We start from the raw sequence: 22165 nt of genomic DNA on the forward strand, positions 1-22165 counted from the left end.
TGATTATGTTTAGTGCCCTAAAACATCTACCAACAGTAGAAAACTCAACAATGCTTCCCATCTCTAAAGCGCATTTTGAGCCTAAAAAGTACATTCCCTCAGTCCCCCAACATAAAAAATAAAAAAATCCAATTAGATAATGTTATAAACCGAAGTTGAAAGATAATTTTTTCAAATGGATTAGGATTAAGAAGTATGATTTCTAGGTCTTTGTAAAAAAGGAGTAAATTTTTACCTTTTGAATAACATATTATGACATTGAATATTTAAATACATTAAAATAAATAGGTATATAATAGTCTTAAAATCGATAAAAATGTTTTGTAAATTATTAAATAATATATAATGTAAATGTATTAATGTGGCTAACATTGTAACATGTATTAAATTGTAATATAAGGTACATTATTATAAAAGTAACGAGTCTAAAGTTTTGAATAAATTTAAATTTGTTTAATTTCATATGAAATTTTCTTTTTAGTTTTTAAAATAACGGTAGGTACTTGTTTGTTATCACCCCGGCATAAATAAAATAAACAATACAATAAATAAATAAATTATACAAATTTTTAATAATAAAATAAATGCAAAAGTAAGTACCTATATATTATGTACAATATATATATATTTGATCATACCTAGTTAAAAATTATGGAGGACATATGGACTGCAGTAGTCCGGGTTTGTACTATTGGTGATTTCTTTTTAATTTTTTAAGCAGACCCGATTTCATTGGACTATAATTAGGATTTTTTGTACAAACTCTGATAGTAATATTACAATAATTAATATGGTATTAAGTATCTATAAGTTTATCATAATCTACATGATATATCTACTATATGTATAAGTTAAATGAGGATTAGAAAATTGGAACAAAAATAATTCTGTAAAAGCAAATAACGACTAATGTAATGTATATTTATTTTGTAGTCGGGTATTCGAAAGGAAAGCAGAGGAAAGGAGAAGCCATTGCGTGTTTGCGAAGCGACCTCGAGATATAATTCTAGCCTCCCACTCGCCACCAGGGAAAAACTTACCCATTCGGCCATCTCATAAGTATAGTGTTCTACTTATATATTCTACAACGCTCATACGATCTCGTGACCGGACATCGTGTTCGGTATAATATGTGATGCGAAAACCGATACTCAAACGAAACATAATATATAAAATAAGTAATTACTATAATAAGTAATGTATAGGTAATATGTGCAATCAGAATAAAACTGTCATCCGAGTTTCGCGGCCACATTGAAATCATAATATTCAATAATAAACATGTTATACAATAACATTAATTAATATCTAACATAATTCTTTTGAATTCTTCAACACGATAATAAAATTGGACACAGTGGCGGCTCGTGGTATGGTGCACAGGAGCACGTGAACCACCCAAAAAAATTATATAAAAAATTATTATATGCCATAATAACATAATATAATTGATGATTATACAAATGGACTGTAATTAAAAAAATTATTAATAAAAACAAGTTTTTGCAGCTTTTATGTTAAGAAATATATTTATAAACGATTAAATAATATCGCGGAGCACAAGTTGTTTGTGCTCCGGGCGGCCGTATAAAAATTAGCTACATGCCTCAACACGCCGGTTAGTAATACATGGCAATTTGGAGCACATTTAATGTGTGCACCGATCCTATTTTATTGTCGCGCTATCGCGATATCGTGTCATTCGTCGAAACGATAACACATCAATGCATCATTGTACAGTATCCATCAACTGCTGCCAGTGTGCAGCTGTCAAATCAACTAATAACTACTATAATATCCATTGACTTATTATTATTATTATAATACGTCTATGATAACATCAACGTTCATAATATAAAAACAAATTAAAATCATATTGTTATGATTAGCTATTATTTGCCATTAGTTTCGTCAAACAGCGTGTCGTGTACGGTTTGCGTTTAATAGTTTCTTTGTACGAATATTAATATTATTAATTTTATACTTTTATCAATTATTTTTCGTGGGTACCTGTAGTTTTAATTTTGTGTTTGTAACTACCAATCAAACAATCAAACATGGTTACTATTGAATATTTATTAAATAACAGTTTTTCTCGAAAATCTGGTGATAATAATTGGGTACAAAAAGGTATTATAAACGATTTGGCTCATTTAAATTTGAAAATCAAAATGCATGAAAAATAAACTTCTCACATTAGTTCACATTTGAATGGGGTAAAATGCTTAAAAAAATTTAATTTAGATAAGATAAGTAAGTACGTTATTTTGGTATTATTCGTGGTATGTACCTATACCAAAATAAATTTTTTTACCATCTAACATAGATATCTCATAAATTTTTTGTGCACCACTTAACGTGAACCTCACGAGCCGCCACTGATTGGACACGTATAAGACGCACCAACAAGAATTGTTTACACTTGTCCCATTGCTTTTCATGAAAATATAATTGACAATTGGTACCGATTACAGTTTTGCCATATTATTTTGCTTTCATTAATTAATTTTTAAATCATCACTACCTACTACCTAGTGTCTCAAGCTTAAAGTATTTGAAAATGCAATCATATAGTAACCAAAATAATACTCCCGACTAAGTATTTTGTTTTAATACTTAACAGTATGTTGCAAGTATTTTGATTCTTTTAAACTTGTTCTCGAATTTTGATTCCAATAAATAACCATTACGTATTCAAGACCTATTGTACTGAGAAACTTAAAGTACCTCAGTGCCGGGTTTAAAGGGGGATATTATTAGGGCATTTGCCCCTAGTCACTGAAACATAATTGATTTTTAAAATGTAAAAAAGTAAATACTAGTATCTACAAAATAATATTAATAAAAGTATCAATAGTATCGCATGATCATTCTGAGAAAATATTTAATTTGTGATAATTTGTCATTTAACACGTCATATTTAACTCTTTATAAATAATAAAAGTAATTGTAGTTTAAAATATTGTTCTAGCCATTTATATTACTATTATTATTATTATTATTATTATTATAGAAGTATCATTCTTACCAATGGCCTCGCCTAATACCACGCCATCAATTTATCAGAAGACAGCAATGTCAGTCACTATTATCTAAACACAACTGCCACTTGTTTATGAATATATGATTGTGGCGTTGTCTGTAGTCTTAGAAGTCTATTTACCACAAGATTTGATTTGTATTCCATTATCAATACTAAAACTGAAACTTGAAAACAGGAATACAAATTCTATTCCATTAGTTAAGTAATAACTATAATATGGTCTATGCTATTACGCACATTATTATTTTGATGTTAATTAAATCTATTATTTTAATGAATAAACGATTTAAATTTATTATTTCGTAATATATAGATTGGGTAGATGTGACAAAAACAATGGAGAGATTCATTTACTGTTTAGGAAAACAATTCACTCAATTTCTTTTACAATAAATTAAATTGTACTATTTTGTCTCATACCATACGGCTAACATTAAATAATTTGTCGAATAAAATTTTACTTGTACACATGCTTTAAAGATTAATTGAACATAATATGCTCTACTGTTTATATCATAAAGCGTGGGCCTTAAAATATTGTTTGCCTCGGGCTCCTAAAAATATAAATTTAAACAATATATTATATTGTGTAACTGTAATGATCATAATATAATTTGTTTACGGCATCTAAGCCACACATGTTTATGTGATGTCTTAGCAATTATACACTCCATAATAAAAAAAAAAAAAAACGGTAAAGCGCCAGCGACTTGTCATTATTACTCGAATTGATTGTTTGTTTACAAACGGTCCGTCGTCACGAGAACTAATCAAAACGTTGTAGGCTCTGCTGTAACGCATAACAACACTAAAGGGTGGGAAAAAAATAAAACGTAAAATTCATTTTTATTATAGCACCAAAGACGGTTCACTATATTAATATATTTTCTTCATTAAAATCTGTACAACACACACATACACGGTTTCTAATAATGTTTATAATACAACACAATATTATGTTAGATTTAACAATACATTTCACTAAAAATATTTACAGTAAATGCATAACAAGGATAAATTAAGACTTTTAAAGTTAATAATAACATAATATTAAACTACGATATATATTATTAGAAAATTCATCTCTGCACAGAGGTACAAGGGGCGCACGCGCGCGCACACATACATAATAATAATATTAAATAATATAGTATTACATATTGTTGTATGATTAATATTATTTCAGTTTAATTTGTTTGTGCCTATTTATGCCGTTACATTCGTCGTCATCCGAGACTTTTGCGATCCAAATCGGGTTTTGTTTTCACTCGATCGGAGTGGCGAATATCAGAACACTGTGAATGGTGACTGGAGTGACGGGTGGGGGGAGGTTCTGTGTGCGAACTGCGAGTCCGAATAGTAGTTTGATTCTCTGATTTAATAAAAATATTATCGTCCGCCTTTTATAAATAAAAAATATATTCTAACCGCACGCCTTAACAAACGAATAAAATATTATTACAACATAATAATATCATCTTACAATCTACCATTATTATTATCATGTTTTGACGGAGCATCGCCAACGGGGGTTGGCGAACGACGGATCTCGTCGACTAGAGAAGACCGTTTGAGATGGTTTTAGTGAAAACAATAAAATACTATGACTAAATTATGCTCGTCTCGACTTATACAATTTCGAGTAGATATTTACACAGAAATATTAAAAAACACACACACGTTGTTCGAGAATAAATAAGTATAAAACACATATACAAACACCCACGTATAGAGCCGATGCGACTTCGACGTATGAGCGATTGGTTTGGAGAGAAGTGATAAGACGTGAGGCGTTCTGATTGTAGAGATCTGACGGGCTAACCCCATTTAAATTGTTTCTGTGTTTCAGTCAAAATGTTTTATCTACAGTTTTCCTTAGACTGCATGCACACGCTTAAATGCGGTTCTGTTTTACTATAATATATTATATTTTATGATTTAGTTGTCTTATGGTAATTTATTTTAATTTTTTTTTTTTACTGCACCTATCATATAAACATATATATTTTTATTAAATTATTATGTAATATTTATTTTAAACGCGTTAACATTTAAATTTAATTTTAGTCTCTGATGAATTCCTTGAGCGCGCGCAACTGCTGCTCGCCCAGCTGTATTTTGTCCGCAATCTCGCGTGCGTCGATCAATAGCTTGGCTTTCATCGCAATGAAATGATCATAGTCTGAGTAATCGTCGGCTGTTAAATATCGTCTCAATATGGTTGACACAAATTCACCGCGTCTGTCGATATTTCCCTTAAGCGCCTTGGCCTCTTCCAGTTGTTCAGTCACCTTACACTTTTTCTCCTCCAGCATCTTCTACAGGACGGCAAAAAGAAAAAAAAATGTTAAATTTTTTATTATTATTACTATCATAATTTATATTAAAATTAATTAATATAATTGTTATTTGCATAATACAGATAAACCAATGACACTAATCATATAGACCGTGAAATTCAAAAGCAAGTGAGCCCTTTAGTAATTAACCATAGAGAACTTTACGGAGTCGGATAAATAGCCGGAGAAGAATTCCACTTCAACCTGGCTGTTAGCTAAAAATGAACCTTCAATGATCGACAGTGGAAAAATTAAGTTTAGATAAACAGTACCGATTTTATTATAATGATATATATTATGAAAACTAATAGTTTTCGATCAGTGTATCAGACATATGCGTTATGTGGTCAAATTGTAATTAGATTAAAACTAAGAAAAACTGGTGGATTTATATTTTTTCAATACTGATTTTGTATAAACATTTGTGACACACTATAATATATACATTATAACATTACTATAATAGTTTATTCCAGGTCGTAAAAAAAAAATGATTAATTCAAGGGTTCGTTAAAATTTAATGGGCTAATCGCATGCCACTATACCGTGTCGGAAAATCACATTAACCGATATAGATTCGGTTAATGAACAATCGTGTAATCTAGCTCAATAAAAGTCACATGAAAAAAAATATATAATTATCTTATTATACTTGATTCTATTAAAAAAATACCACCTAGAGAGTATTTCGGTCACAGTTTTACATAATTAAGCCTGTGTGACACACACGGTCTCATACTAACGATTATTATTATTATTTTACCTTTTCCGGATGGTCCGCGTCCAAGTTGAGCAATTCGTTTTCCACTCGGGCCAAACGTCCACTCAGGCTCAATAGTAGACTGGTAATGTGGCCCACTTCCTGTACGTGAGTTTTGAACCTATTGGCTTCCTGAGGTTTGGCCACAGATTTAACTCGATCGGCCACCGACACGCCAAGAGTTTCGTTCAGCGTCGTCTCTTCAGCCAGTGCAATTTGTTCATCTCGGAGTACCTTCAGCTTTCTATCTAGTCGAGATACTAAGTCCGCCTGAAAAATGGTTTTTCTTGTTAGCTGGAAATGTATGTACTTTTTTTTACGAAAACAAGTTTACTGTTACGTAATTAATATTTCAATATTATATAATATATAAATCTTAAACACCGTTTATCGTGATAAAATAAAATATATTATTTTGTACTCGCCTTTTTCTTTTGCAAGTTTCCGATCCCGTTGCATTCGGCTGGAGGTTGTATCTGCCGGCTGCAGGGCTGCGGATTCAGGAGTTTCGTCTTAGGTTCGGACGTAGTGTAGTAGGATGAGTTGGCCGACAGTCCGGCGGCGGTGGTAGTTGAGGAGGTGCTTATTGTGGAGGTATTTGGGCCGCTGTAAACAAATCGTAAAATATCAAAATAAATCCATCTCACATTTTTAATTTTAATTTTAAACAAACCAAAAAAATCTTAATTAGGTATCAAATAATAATTAAATAATATTGACTTTCTATAATAAATGATAGAAATAATTTTTTTTTAAAACAAATAATTTATAAAGATTAGAACGAATAACTCAGATAGACACGTGGAATACATGAGTTATAAGATAGACTATCTTATGAATGATTTAATAATGAAATTTGACCGTCGTGTAAAATAAAACCATCAGTTGCTATGACGTGTTAAACCCGTCGACGAATTTACGTGGTTGTATTTGTAAACATGAACTGTATAAATGTTTAATTATACATTAATACCTACATAAAATTATGTACTGTCACCGTTATAGAAAATATATTAACCATTTGCGGTGCGGGTATAATGAAGTCGATAATAATAATGTATGTACACGTTATAATGAAGTCGATAATAATAATGTATGATAATTATTCGAACAGGACATTAAAATAATCATCCTACTTAAAGCGTACGGTATGAGTTTAATGTACTTACGGAAAAATTAAAAATACGAGCGATAAAATTCGGGGACTGAATATTTAGTTTTTTTATGGGTTTATATAGTAATATATTAAAAGCTCGTATCTAAACCATATGGCATACACATAAATTATAAAACTATAGTAAAAACACAAATTATATTTAAACTTGATCTCTTAAAATTAAGTATATATTGTACCTAAATATGTTAGATTTCATTTTAATGCGACGACATCATCCAATGGAATTTAACCGACTTTGGCCACCGTTGACCAGAGATTACAATTTACATATTTTTATTTTATTAGGTAGGTATTTTACACAAAAATAAATCGAGACCGATGAGAATAATGCGACGATATACTCAAGATGATTGCACCACACGTACTGTTCTGACACATATGTGTGTACATGGTATACACTTAAAGCGCCACTTGTTCGGAATAATTCAGTATAACAGTGATAAAAAAAATAAACAATACCTACCTAAAGAGTGTGCATGCGGTAATATAGATAAGAAGTTGTATACACAATACACATAATAAGATAAATATGCTGATAAAATATTATATAAAACATATTATTATACAGATCAACGTGTAATAAATAATTAACAGATACTAAAAATTCAACGAAATCGAAATTAATTTGATTGTATATCTATTATTTTACAATAAATCCTGGGTGCCCGAAATAATAGTAAATGTATCACAGATTTTTTGATGCCTTGCATTAGGCTCCCTTAAGCCCCGAGTCCCGTAAGCCGATCGACATCGTGACGTTTATTACATTTTCGTTTGGTTCAATGCACGCACACCGTTATGTCCCCAATCCGGCGGCAGGTACAAAAATATTTTACCAAAACACTTTTGAACGTGATTTAATATCGGATTTAAAAGCGCACGTTTTCCGACTTGTGACTGGTATTAAATGGAACACAGACTATATTATATTGCGATGACGTGTCGTTGAATTCTGTTAGGATTATCTACCAGAGCCTGGCTGTGTTAAGTATATCACGGCGGTTACCGGTTATACACGGTCTGAGGATTATTCCGAAACCAATGGGCCCATACAAGATCGTAGTTAAATACTCGAACGTTATTTGTAATAATATAATGTGTTGTTTGTATATTATATACCTATATGTGACTGCAGACGAAACGTCGTCATGTACACACCACTTTAAATAATCCTTTGTGTATTTTACGCATACATAATTCGTCACATTCATTATACCTGCATTTATATTAACTCGACCGCCATACACACGGGATTCGGCTCAAAATTGTATTACCATAAAAAATATCATCGCCGTAATTACCCCACGCAGTGCTAATCAGTCATCACCACTAGAGCATTATTTATTGCTCGTATCGATAACGTCACGTCGCATGTTAGGTCTCTATGAAACGAACGTCAAACAACCGATGTACATGGGTAATATTCATAGGGCATAGACCTTATATTTATTTAAATGTATTTACTATTTTATTAGAACAATATTTTCTATTAGATAATTTACATCACTGCTTTTACCACACCACCCACCCTCATACTAACCGGATGTTCCGTCTATGAGTATATAAGGTCTATGGTAATACCGCATATGCTTATTACGGTAATTTATTATAAACCTACACGCACGGCGGCAAGTGCAACACACAATATTTTAATAATTAATAATTCGTTTATATTGTAACAGTACACTTATATGTAATTAATGTGAAACCGAGTCGAGTACGTTAAGTAAGCTTAACGATGTTTTTTCCCCTGCGAGTTTTATTGTATACAATCAGTTTAAAAACTAAACATAAACCGCGTCCTCTCAAACATACATTACGTTATTATTTGTGATCGTGAACGGTTTGTAAACATAAAACATGACTTACCACGTGGCGTCGATGCTTCTGCAGTCGGTTAGTTTTTCCGCGACAGAATTTCTGGACCTAGGCACCAAGTCCATGCGGAACAGCGGAGAAACATAGTCAGTAGAACGTTTGGCGTCCGGTCCGGGAGCTGAAACGGAATAAATGTGACGAGGTCAGACATGGAGGATAACGTATGGGCACGCAAATAATGGTTTTACCTTTGTCCTTTATTTCTGCGCGTTGAAGAGCAGCGAGAAAACGAACAACACAAGACAGATTAGAATATAATGCACACGGATTTCAAGGGAATGATAATTTTGGTTTTATTGAAGGTTTACGGTAGTATTTAAATATATATCAGCGAAAATGAGACAAACAGATATACCCTCTTCACCATCAATTATGTTGGGAAAACGAATAGTACATGATTAATGTATATAAAATCTATACAATTTAAAATTGGAAATTATCGAAAGATTGAATTAATGAATATCGATTTTAAAACCGTTGATACGATTCATTGACATTACAATGATAAAAAGTTTTTTGCTCAACACTGCAGTACTACAATATGTAGCTGTTACACAATATTAAAAAGTAAAATCAATCGAAAAACGGGACCGAAGCTTTTAAGTAGGCAAATACACAAGAATCCGCGTTATGCATATACAAATTATAATGTAATAGACCATATAGTATTAACTCACTTATTATTTTGAGAAATTTGTTGTACGGTGACAGCAGGCTGATGAGATCGCGGGACAGTTCTTCGCATTCGATCTCTTCGGGTGACTTTCGCCGGACTGCCGACGGGATGCTGTCAGCGATTGACTTGATGTCCGTCTGCGAAGTGGCATCCGACGACGCCGCCGAACAGCTCCTGGACACCGGGTTGGGGTAACGGTGGTCATTGGCGGTCACGGCGACTGCGGGCTCGGCCGTGTGCCAGGTAGAAGTGCAACGCTCGTCGAGGTCATCGGCAGTGGCGGGTTCGCTGGCTTCCGACGCGGCCAACGGCGAGTGGATCAGCAGTGGCGGCGCCGGGCCGCCGGGACCGAAATCGCCGGACTACCGTCGGCAGGTCGGACTGCGACCGTTTCTGCAGATGCAGGCTGGACACGGACTCGGAGTGTCTGGGCGGCGGCATCATCATCAACTGCAACTTGGTGATGGCCGAGTCCGCCTTGTTGGGCATGTTGGAGGGGTCTGACTGAGTGCGGGGAGTCCGGGACGACCGTTTGAAATCCTGTCCAACCGAATTGTTGGTGCGTGGCAGAGTTTTTGACAGCTGTTGTTGCTGTTGCGGCGGCTGATCGACGACTGGCCGCTCGGACAACACCGTCGGAGGCGGTGGTGACGGTGGCGCGACAACCGCGGCCATTGCATCGATGGACTGCTGTTTGCCGGGCGGTGACTGTTGTTGACTAGTTACTGTGTTGTTATTGTTGTTAAAGTGGTTGATGTTTTGGTGGTGATCCAGCTGCAGGGATTGAAGTCGACCGCCGCCCGAATCCAAAAGATTGTTGCAGCAGTCGCTTCCGTCTGGCGCCACGTTTTCCGCATCTGTTCACACCGTACATTTTGTTGTTAAACGAATGAATACAATTTATTTAGTCTATCGTTGCTTTATAACTTTTTACTTTTAGAGATAATAACAGTTAGCATGTGGGTTATTTGAAGATAAATACTGTTAAATTACAATTAAATATTATTTTTTTTTTCAAATAAAATACGTACATGAATAGAAGAAACAATAGTGCGCTTATAAAACGATTTCTATCGGTTAATCGAATTTTGTGTAATGATTTCATCTCGTGTTCAAAACGTTATTTAATCTTTGCACCACGTAAAATTGAAAAAAGTCTACACATTTTTATATTTATTCATCACCAAGGCCGGAAACATTCAGATAGTATCGCTTGTACTATCGTAAGTCGTAGGGCAAATTTATTATTTATGTATATTATAAAATAAAATTGTATAATAATATTCACCTAAAAACCGGTTTATTATTATAATTCTTTTTTTTTGAATAATCGCTTTATAGTGTTTATGTTAATTTAGATAATCGCAGCACACAACAATTACCTTTCTTTTCAGTAATGTCGATAAATAAAATATATAATTTATTGCACTATTTAAAACTACAGTAATTAATTAGTTACACTAATTGGGGTTTTCAAGAATTTTTACTTATATGGAAAAAGATGGGCTTTTTGGCTTACCTTGCGGTTCCACGGCCGTGGCAGCATCTCGTCCTCCACTGTTCGGAGACGCCGTTCTCTTGTAGCTTCCTTCAAAGTTAGGAAGTCCTTTTTCACGCTCCCTTGGCTCTCTCTTGTACGCCGACAGATACGAAGCCTTCGATTGACTCCTGCGGAACAAACGTTTTGTACATTTAAAAAAACCGTTCACTTTTTTTTTAACTCGTAATAAAAACGACATAGCGGTAGTGTATTTAACTTATAAATGCAGATGACGACTGTGTATTATAATAATATTATACTTTCGAGGTTTGGCAACGAATAAAAAACGGCGTTGCCAACCGTCGCCAGCCGTGTGCATGCGTGTTATTAGCCAGCTATAGGAGTCGCAGCTGTGAAAAGCGCAAACATTTAATCGGGAAATCCATAAACAACATCGAACAACAAACATTTAAGTTGGGTTAGGCATGAATGCGGGGTAATACGTAATATGGGTATTATATTGTACGTTTTATTACAATATGATAATTTCGATATATATGATATAAGGCATAAGTACCATTATTATAAAACCATTTTCGCGGTGTTTGCGTGTACTATACACATCGTACGGGATCGATACCAATGAGGTGCGGTGGCGGCGATGATTGCGTGTGCTTAGGCTCGGGTCAACCGTAACGGAAAAGTTAAAATATTTTTTTTCCATGTAATATGTGCATATTAAATATTTTTATAATTATTGTTATCATTGGTTTCTTTGGCATGAGTACCTACACAAACCGTACACGACAAACATTTACAAAACTATAATAATTTATAACGACTGCTGAACGCGACGGCGTACAGGACGATCAATATTTTTATAAATTAATGATATAAAATTACAATAATATTAATATTATACAAGATTTATGAACATCGATCATTTGTTATGATCATAATGACGTATTTCGTTATGCATCGATCGGTTGTACAGAATTAATGAAAGACATTGTTTTTGTGTCACAACACAATAGTGTCGCAATTAGAAACACAATATGGGATGGGTTAAAGCGGGTCCCCAACTACGGTGAAAAAAATGAAATCAAAAGAAGAGAAGAGACGAAATTAACGCGTAGTTCGGTAATGATATTCACAGACCCGGTCATTGTGTGACTGCCGATTTCGCCAATCGGAGCCCAAAATTTCTTTCAACCGAATTTGTCTCGATTACCATAATATTGCAAACAAGTACCTATATTACACTCTATAGGCGATAGGTATACACGCATGTTATGTACACGTGCGATGTTGACGACCGCGACTTTCTTATTATGGAAATATATTTTAGTCGTAATATCATAGAATAGACCGTGAGACGTTTTTAATTATTTCATTATTATTTATATTATATTATATTATATTTCGCACAATAATCCGTCTACCGAGGCTGTTCTGACAGATTTGACACAAGAGCGAACACGGGAGTAAAAGGGCGACGATGACCTTCGCATCAGATTTAGAATGCATTTATACGTAAAGAAGGTAATTTTAATTTATGGTAACATTAAACAGAGGGAATTGGTCACCGCGAAATTTTTTTTTGAAATTTGAACTTAAAGCTTAAATAATTTAAACTTCATTAGATATGTTAAATATATTTATTAACAAAGAATAATATATAATACATAATAAGGTAAAAGAAAAACTTGATTGCATTTTTATTTCTATTCTACAATTATAATGATAACACATAACGGTGTACTTAAATATATTTTAATAAAAGGTATTGTTAAGTAAGTGCATTAACTTAACAAATCATTGTCAGTCTATAATCTCTACTACCTATGCAAATATAATGAATTATAAAACCTATAAGTCAATGCGAGACATAAATAGCAATAATTAATTGACTTTCAAAACGAAATAAAAATTGATTCCAATCATTGAAGAGTCTCGAGATCGTTACTTATCACCCCGGGATCAACGACTGTCTCAATAGAAAGAACACGTCGTATAATCACGCGGACTCGTTGCTATTAAAGACTTGAAACAAACGCGTAACGTTCTTGGAAATCATTTAATTAGGTAACTATCACCTCCGTTAGATGTACATGAATATATATATAATATATATTATGAAAAACAGTACAACAACAAACTATAATTATATTTTACAGTATACCACTAATTGGGTACGCTCCGCGGCTATTCAACAGACGACAAACAACCTATAGCGATCAGCGTCTTTTATTCTTGTAAGCAAAAACCTTATACAGTACTGTACACACTATATATTTATGCTGTTGAAACTATAAGTACCTAAACCGTTCAAACCGGTATCATCATCGACAAACAGAAATTATTATTTTTTTTTTTAAACCATCTTCAAGTGGTACCGGTGTGAGAGGAGGTGTGGGTTTCTATACGTGTAAACGATCCAGTGAGTGGTTAAAGCTTATATGCAAAAATTGAAGAGAAATTTAAAAAAAATCTAAACGTATCACATCATATGTATTAAAATTGTGATTTGTATGAATATTACTGGAAAAGTCTAATATGTTATACACCATATGCATACCAAACGTATGATAAGGATCACAGAAAGTTAAGCTACCTCCCGTAAGTAACCCTGTATTAAATCTCTTTATTCCGAGAAAAATTCCGGTTATACCACCGAGACGATCCAAAAACTGTGTGTTTTACTAGTGTGTGACGACTTGAATTACATGCAATCGTAAACACAGGCAAGTCCATAAACGAGATAATTCGTTTAGTCGTCATGATCTCTATAAATTTGGGGTGACGAAGCCCGATCGAAGTCTGATCTCAGTTGTGTTTCATAATCACGCAATACTTTTATTATAATTGTAATATTATATCAAACGAATTCAATGCGCAAAATCGACATCGTGCAGGCGGCGACGTGTTTGCATACCGTAATATACGAGTATAATAGAGGTCGCGGGCGAGAGAGCAATAGTGACGATATCGTTATTACCAATTATTACTACTATTATTGCACACACTTCGGGGGCAATTCATTTTTTGGCGATCGAACTCCACGCACTCGTGACGCGTTTAGCCTCAAAACAAAACGCGATACACATAACGACAACTACAGACTACTGCAGACAGGAGAGACATAGTCGCGGATTTTTCGATCGTTGCACAACCGTGTTATTATTTTGGCGCGACTGCAGAATTTGTTGTATCACATGCACATATATAATTCATGTAATTGATATATTATTTATAAACAGGTACCCAACAATGCAGGACAAAGCAGTGTGTGGGCTTAATGATCCGGCGACACGTATACGACACCGGGCAAACATTTTTGCTTTTATAATGATATGATTTATTATATTGTATACCAATTATTTATTATTTTGCCGGTTCGAAATTATTGTTTTCGTCGGACAAATTGGCCGTTTCGAGGTCACATTCTCGACACTTATAATGACCCGCCGAGGTCGGCGCGACACCGCGAGCTCATTGTGTCGCAGCAGTGTTATCCGCGGCGAACAATAACACAAGCCGCAAACAATCAGTTCGCGCGCTCCGGAGATCTATTTATCGTATACGAACGAAAAAACGAGAAAACCGACAACAATAACTTATAATATAGGTGTTACGAAATTCCATCGGCAACACAACCGTGTTTTAACACATTTTAAAATTTAACAATCAGGTAGGTGGGTAAGTTTGTATTTACACCTATAGGTATACGTATATTATACGTTCAGTATAGGATTTTATAAGCAAATCGACAAAACATGCATAGGTTAAATCCATATGAACTATGCGTATACCACACAATAAATATAGCGATCGACGTAAACCGCATGTTCGATACTGTAAATTAGTTAACTTCACCGACCTCCTAGCTGTGTAGCAGTTCAAGTGTATAGCCCTGTGTCTTTCGCAAGCGATTTTTACATAACGTATTAAGTTGAGATAAAAATTCGAAGTGCGACAGCGAAAAATAAACAACCGCAAAAACAACTCGTTCGTATAGCGTATAAAGCTGCTGCCTCTCTCGCGGAGAATTAGAGAGAAAAAACCGCGAAAGCCCGTTCTCCGTGCCACGGCTGTGGTAACCCCAACCACCGCCCCGGACACATCACGTTCGGTTGTATGTATAAAATATAATAATAACAACATGTAACCGCACTCGCGATATCCTCTCCCGCGCACGCACCCGCGTATATATCTACCAGTACTCTGCAATTAAAATAACGTTGCATTAAGTCGTCGCACGCACAACATCGCATCAGAGCGTATTATACTTGTGTATATTATATATATATATATATATAGGTATACATATACATAATACCTGAGCGGCTGTACAACGCTAACGCAACGGGATACTAGAGGCGTTGTCGATGACGATGGTGGGAGGAAGGAGAAGGCGCACTATCACTGTGTGTGTATACGTTTTCACGGCCTCCGGGGTCTCGCGGATGAAGATTAATCAAACGCCACATAAACGTATAATAATATTACATATTATTATTATCTTTATACGCTCGTACGATGGGGGTATATACGCACAAGCGCTCACCATCGAGCTCGTATAGAAAGCAAAAGTTCCTCTACCGGTTTCCGTCATCGCGCTGGCCGTTGTTCACGGCCAACCGAGAGAGTTGTCGTAGTTTAAACTATACGCCGCCGCCACCGTCCGTCGTTCGCAAGTCGAACAGCGATTATTTTCATATTTTTGTAGGTAAACATTTTCTAAAATATCACTCGACTAGTTTCATGTGTACATTTAATTACTGTGGAAATTCGGTTATGTAAGCGTACAATTTGACAACAAAACAAAAATTAATTTTCAAACGTATGCGTTATATTATACAAGAAAATAAACTTATACTGATTTATCAATGCGTATGCGTTGTTATAATATTATACCATAAAACACAAACCGCGACTTCCCATGTTACTATAATATATTTCACCGCGGCAGTCACTGCACGTATTTTAATTTTTTGTTAAATTTACGCCGAGCGATAATTATCATTTATCGTATACGCTCCTCCCCATTGAAAATAATCAAAAATTATTACGTTTCTTATTTTTATTATACACAGTACACATTTTTGATCACGAGTTACTACGAAACGCAAACATCGCCGCGGTCACACCGATAACACCTATCCAAAAACATTTCTTAATTCTTATATTATATGTTTATTATATACACTTAGTAATATCGTACTCACAGTAAAATAAATGTACAACGCACTGTATATACTAATACATCACATAACACAATTAGATACGGTTTTTTTTCGAAATAGGGTTATAAGCTCGACGACAATGGATCGAGGGGGGACCCGTGTTCCCACACGCTTCAACCGATATAGTATTCGTCATGTTTACAAAACAGCGCGCTTGCGTGTGTGTGTCTGTGGGAGAGGATATATATTATCATTGTGTGTGAATGTCGAACAACGATTAGGTTTACTCAACTTAGGAAAAGAATGCCGTTTCGTGTGTATATAAATATAATACAATGCAATACAATAATGTCGTTGTCGGTATACATACTGACAGGCTGCACTCATCACTATACGCGGTTCTAACTACAATGTCAGCTAAGAGTAGAATTTTAAAAAAAACATCAGCTAGTATATACTTAGCTAACATACGAGACGAAGGTAGTAAACACTTTAACGCATTGGTTTTGTAATAATATGGAATATTATATACGTACACATATTTCGAGAATCCGACGTTCAGTTTCCTCATACCAGACGACAAAATATCCAAATACCTGCACAACACCAACGACTTGATAGCGTCACGCTTGCGCATCCTGGTTCTAACAATTTTTTTTATAAATATCTCTTAAAATAGGATCTTGATGCCGGATCCTGAATGATAAAGTCCAACGCGCTAAATGAAGCAAGGGTTGGAGTATTTAACCTAACTTAATAGGTTTATTTCAAAGATTTCCCTGAAATATTTATATGCACGTAGAAGTGATTGGACTTAACTACAGTAACTACAGGTACTCGAAACGATAGTGTCATAATAATACACTGCAGTATATAGCTGTGGTCGACACAGTCGTGGTCTGTTAGGTAATTATATTATTGTCACGTGTACGGCTTCTCATGTGTCCATAACGGGCTTCCCATACTGTTATTATGATATAATTTTGTCGGCAAACAACGACGAGGCTTCTCTCGTCCCCGCAAACGTCATTTGGAAAAGTCGTCAATCACAAGACGTACTTCTGTACGATCGTCTCCGTATAATCGAGTTAATGTCATTTTTTTACAAGTCTATCGTCGCATAGTTAAGGGTGTGTCCGCGACAGGTTATTGCACGATAATATACCTATACACGGCGTTCAAGGTAGGTGGCGGGGGCGTGGTCCGTATCGAAATATAAAAACATATCCGAGTTCGACGGTGGTAAGAAAAAAAATAACAAATAAATAGAAAAAAACCGACTTTCGTGCGCACAAAACAGATCGAGTCCTTGGACTCACACTGGCCGCATATTATATTTTATATCCTGTTTGGAATTCCATTATTATATGTTCCTGTAACACGTTTCAATCGGCGGCGCGTACGGTGTTATAATTGGCCGAGTTAGAGTTAAGTCGTCACGGATAGTGAACATCGCGTTTGAACAATAATAATAATAAAATATAATATCATCAAAAAAGCATAATATATTTCGCAACGCGTGGTGATGGATCGGTAACGATTTTTCGTCGAGCTACGTGAAAAACACGATCGTGACGACAAACCACGCTGACCGTATGTGTATATAATAAAAAATGTACGTGATTTAGTTCAAAGACCCCCGCGAACGAATATACACAATATACATATATATGTAATAATATATATATATAGTGCACCATCGCAGTTGTTGGTCTGTCGTCGTTATTCCTGCAACGAAATGACTATAATATTATAAAGACGAGCTATGCGACAAAGATGTTTGCACGACGGAATTGTTGAGGAGGAAGAGACAGAGAAGGAAAGAGAAAAAGTAAGTAATAATCGCAATAAATAACGGTAACGCGTACAATATAGGTACTATACGACGACGATTGTGTGTATATAACGGACGTGGGCTAAATGCGACGATATTTCAGTAGTCGTGAAATCCAGACGGAAAACCCTCCGTTGTACATTGTCGTGAGTAGAGTTCCGAGTCGAACCGGATTTGAATAGCACAATGACCGCCGCCACAGGTCGGTAGAGCACACAGTTACGGTAAAAATAACAATATCGTAATAAATAATAATAATAATAATAATAACACAATAATAATTAACTGCGGAAATTGACGTGGCACAGTATAATATAAGTATGGCATATACATATTATAATATGCACACGAATTTTGTTCTAAACTCGGAACTAACGAAACGTATCCCCCTTGTACTGTGTTTGCAGCAATTTTCTAGAGCGTTATGTACGGAAATAACATTATAAAAACATATGAAAATTACTACTACAACTCTTCGAATAATAAGTTTGAGTTCAATTTTTCTGTTGTTACCTCTAACTACTTTTACGGTGTATGGAAGGAAGTACATGTACATAATATACGGTCAACTGCACGCTCCGACGCTGTTTCATAATAACAATAAAATATTATGACGTGCACATTCCGTACGACTGAAAGTTTATGAGATAACTGCACGCTATACATTATTAATAATTATTATGCGTAGTTTGTCGGAAAATATTGTGATAATGTGGCTAAAAAAAAAAAACTGACTTTATTATCGTTGTGTTAATTGATATTAACGCCAGCCGTAAAAAATATTAAGAAAAAAAAAATAATACTGATAACTGTAGCCATCTGAATTATAGGTATTAAATTGATCTGTAGTAGCAGAAACGGTAGATGTTTATCTCGTAACAGGACTGGTTCGAGTGCCAACGTACCCGTCGACGATAACGAATTTTGTACACGCACGCGCGTTGTGTCAAACGTTCGATGATATTATTATTATTACATTTGACAATACGAAAAAAATGATAATAATAATAATCAAACATCGTTCCATACAACCAACCCATACGCGCATACAATACCATAATGACAAATTATAATTTTTAGCAGCACATTATTATGTATTAATGTATTACTATGTAACGTTCGCGTCACAGACGAATAATTTTCGGCGCATCGCTTCCGAGAAACGTTTTGCCATAACCGGACAATCGCCGTAATAACAGCCGCGCTCCGTATACATTATATTATATTATTGTATTATGTTGTATTAGTACAGTGCATTATTTAGTCTTAGAATACATTTATTTGCGTCCGCCGACGCATACGATTTTTCTATAATGTAAAAATATACAGGTCATACACTGCGGGCGGCGAGTAATACAGCAGTAGGCAGTACATAACAGTACACGGTAAATAAAGGTTCACGATTTGACGAACGCGGTCCCGTTACCTACCTACAACAATATTTTATGTACCTACGATAATATGATTTACGATCGTTATATATTATAGCTTTTCAAACCCGTTTATTAGTTGGTGACACACCGCTGCCGCGGCGGCGGCGCGAGACTCGTTTTGTGCGCAAAAAAAAAAAAAAAAATCAATAAAAAATCGGGACGAGTTATCGGAAAACGCACTATAAGCTAGAGGAATTTTCCGTGAATTTATGCGTTTATAATGAAAATTGGAAATAACATAATATCATACACGCACAAAACTACAACGCTATAAAATGATCACACTCGCCGAACATTGCGAAAAATCGTTTAACGCTATAGACGGTTAAAAAACAACGTTCGTGTACACAGTTGAGATATCTATATCTAAATGTACAAAATATACACATGACGTGTACAAATGATATTATAATTTTACCAGTCACATATTGTATTTCAAACGGCGTGTCCTTCGTATAGAAGGGTATACGCGTTCACTGCACATAGGAACGCATAAATTGAATACGAATTATGACGAATCGGAGTACAATTTTTTTTTTTTAAACCCGTGTTGAATTTCAAACGCCAAGACAGCAGCTAGTAGACACTCGGTGGTATAAATATACACTTATATATATATATATATATTTATTTACCAATTTATACGAAATAGCAAAATCTACTTGAACACATCGTTTGAAATTATTTTTAGGATTGCCTATGTATGAAAGTAACTGTAATGACATTAAGAATAATAATAACTACCTAATTTTTTCGAGTAGTATTTTTTTTTAGAAATATTTCCCCTTTCAATATGGCCAAATAACTTATAAAAAAAAGAATTAAAAAAGATCTAAAAACGTATACACAAGGCGAGACAACGAAAAAAAAAATCGTTGTCGAACACCTTTATCATACAGACGAGTATAAATTGGCAGCTAAAAAATATCATCAGATTGACGAATGATTTCGTGACGCGTCCGAATGAGAAAAGAATATAATACTCCTGCCGTCAAAACGCTACCAAGGCGTCACGGCTACTGTTTCACCAATCGGTATATAAAACAAAATATAATAATAATATACGCAAACGAATCTTCCATTGTTTACCTCCACTCCCCCACATCATCACATCGACTGGATTATATAATTGTTTATACCTATAATCTATTATGTATTATACTTCAATTATAATATTATCTACTAGGGCTAAATAAGCATATAATAAACATAACCACAACCTTGGTCCAGTTCTCAAACTCATGCCCCGAATACATGTATACAGACACGATGCGAAATTAAAAATCAACTAGAAATATTATATAATACAATATAGCCCTGGGGAAATAAAAAAAACCTCTATATGGTCAAATAAAACATAAAAGACTTATGGTATTTGTGTGTATTGAACAATGACCCTAAATCAAGTACAAGCTACTTCCTTTCGACCGTGTACAAGAAGGCGGAGATAGAAAAATATGTAATCACTACGAATCAAGTGAGTTTGTGGCGAGAAGATCCGTGAAGACATTTTTCCATAAAATTAATTCTTAAACAGACTATTCGTGGTAAACGACCTCGGACGCGCGGTGGCGTTTACCTAGAGGTCACGTGAATTATTCATTCCAATTTTATAGCTGATGGGAAAATAGCTGCTTCTATAGCGGAAATAGGTGGTGATCTGATTTTTCACAACGAGTGGACAATAATTGACTGATTCACCAGATACTGAATTTGTTGAAACTTAATATACTTATTATATAATATAACACTATAAAAATCCTATTATACGTTAATATATAGTTAAAATTATTTAATTATTATGTCACTGAAGCAATGATGTTTTCTGCATCTTGATTTTATTATTTTTTTTTATTATAGATTTATAGTCGTCAACAGCTAAGGTTATTAGCTAACGACATTACAACAAATATTATTTACATGACAAATTAATAATATTTACAGTGTGATTAGCTGTTGTTTACAGTATCAAAGTTTATCGAGTAAATTGCATTTAGAGATATGGTGATAATTTTTGTGGCTTCGTCTTCGTTGAGGGCTTCTTTAATATTGTGTGAGACATTAAGAATTCTGCGTGTCAGTTCGTAAGATATGTTTTATTGTGATAAATGTGTATTACATATTGAATTTTGTTTTTATTATTTTATGCTTTAAACAGTTAACTATTATATTCAATTGAATATATATACAATTCATCAAAGTATTAGGAATCCATAATTTGTTGTATATTGAAACAAATTTGTATCTTATTAATATATAGCCTTAAAAGTTAAATCCTTTATTTTCCTAAGAATATATATTATATAGCATAAGTTCAAACTCAAGTTAATTCTATCGATTGGATTTAAGCTTAATTATT

At 34.4% G+C, this 22165-nt stretch overlaps 1 protein-coding gene across 1 annotated transcript in view; it reads right to left on the reverse strand.

The window, feature by feature from the left end:
- Positions 1-5034: 5034 nt before the first annotated feature.
- The window catches only part of LOC112599154, a 172039-nt gene continuing 154908 nt past the window's right edge, over positions 5035-22165 (reverse strand). The window contains 7 exon segments of the mRNA XM_025345935.1: positions 5035-5361; positions 6146-6412; positions 6568-6748; positions 9189-9315; positions 9875-10236; positions 10238-10730; positions 11393-11541. Coding sequence (XP_025201720.1) covers positions 5107-5361; positions 6146-6412; positions 6568-6748; positions 9189-9315; positions 9875-10236; positions 10238-10730; positions 11393-11541 — 1834 coding nt within the window. The 3' untranslated portion in view covers positions 5035-5106.

The sequence above is a fragment of the Melanaphis sacchari genome, unplaced genomic scaffold (assembly GCF_002803265.2).
Source record: "Melanaphis sacchari strain LSU unplaced genomic scaffold, SCAv2.0 Contig4_pilon_pilon, whole genome shotgun sequence".
NCBI classification, from domain to species: Eukaryota; Metazoa; Arthropoda; class Insecta; order Hemiptera; family Aphididae; genus Melanaphis; species Melanaphis sacchari.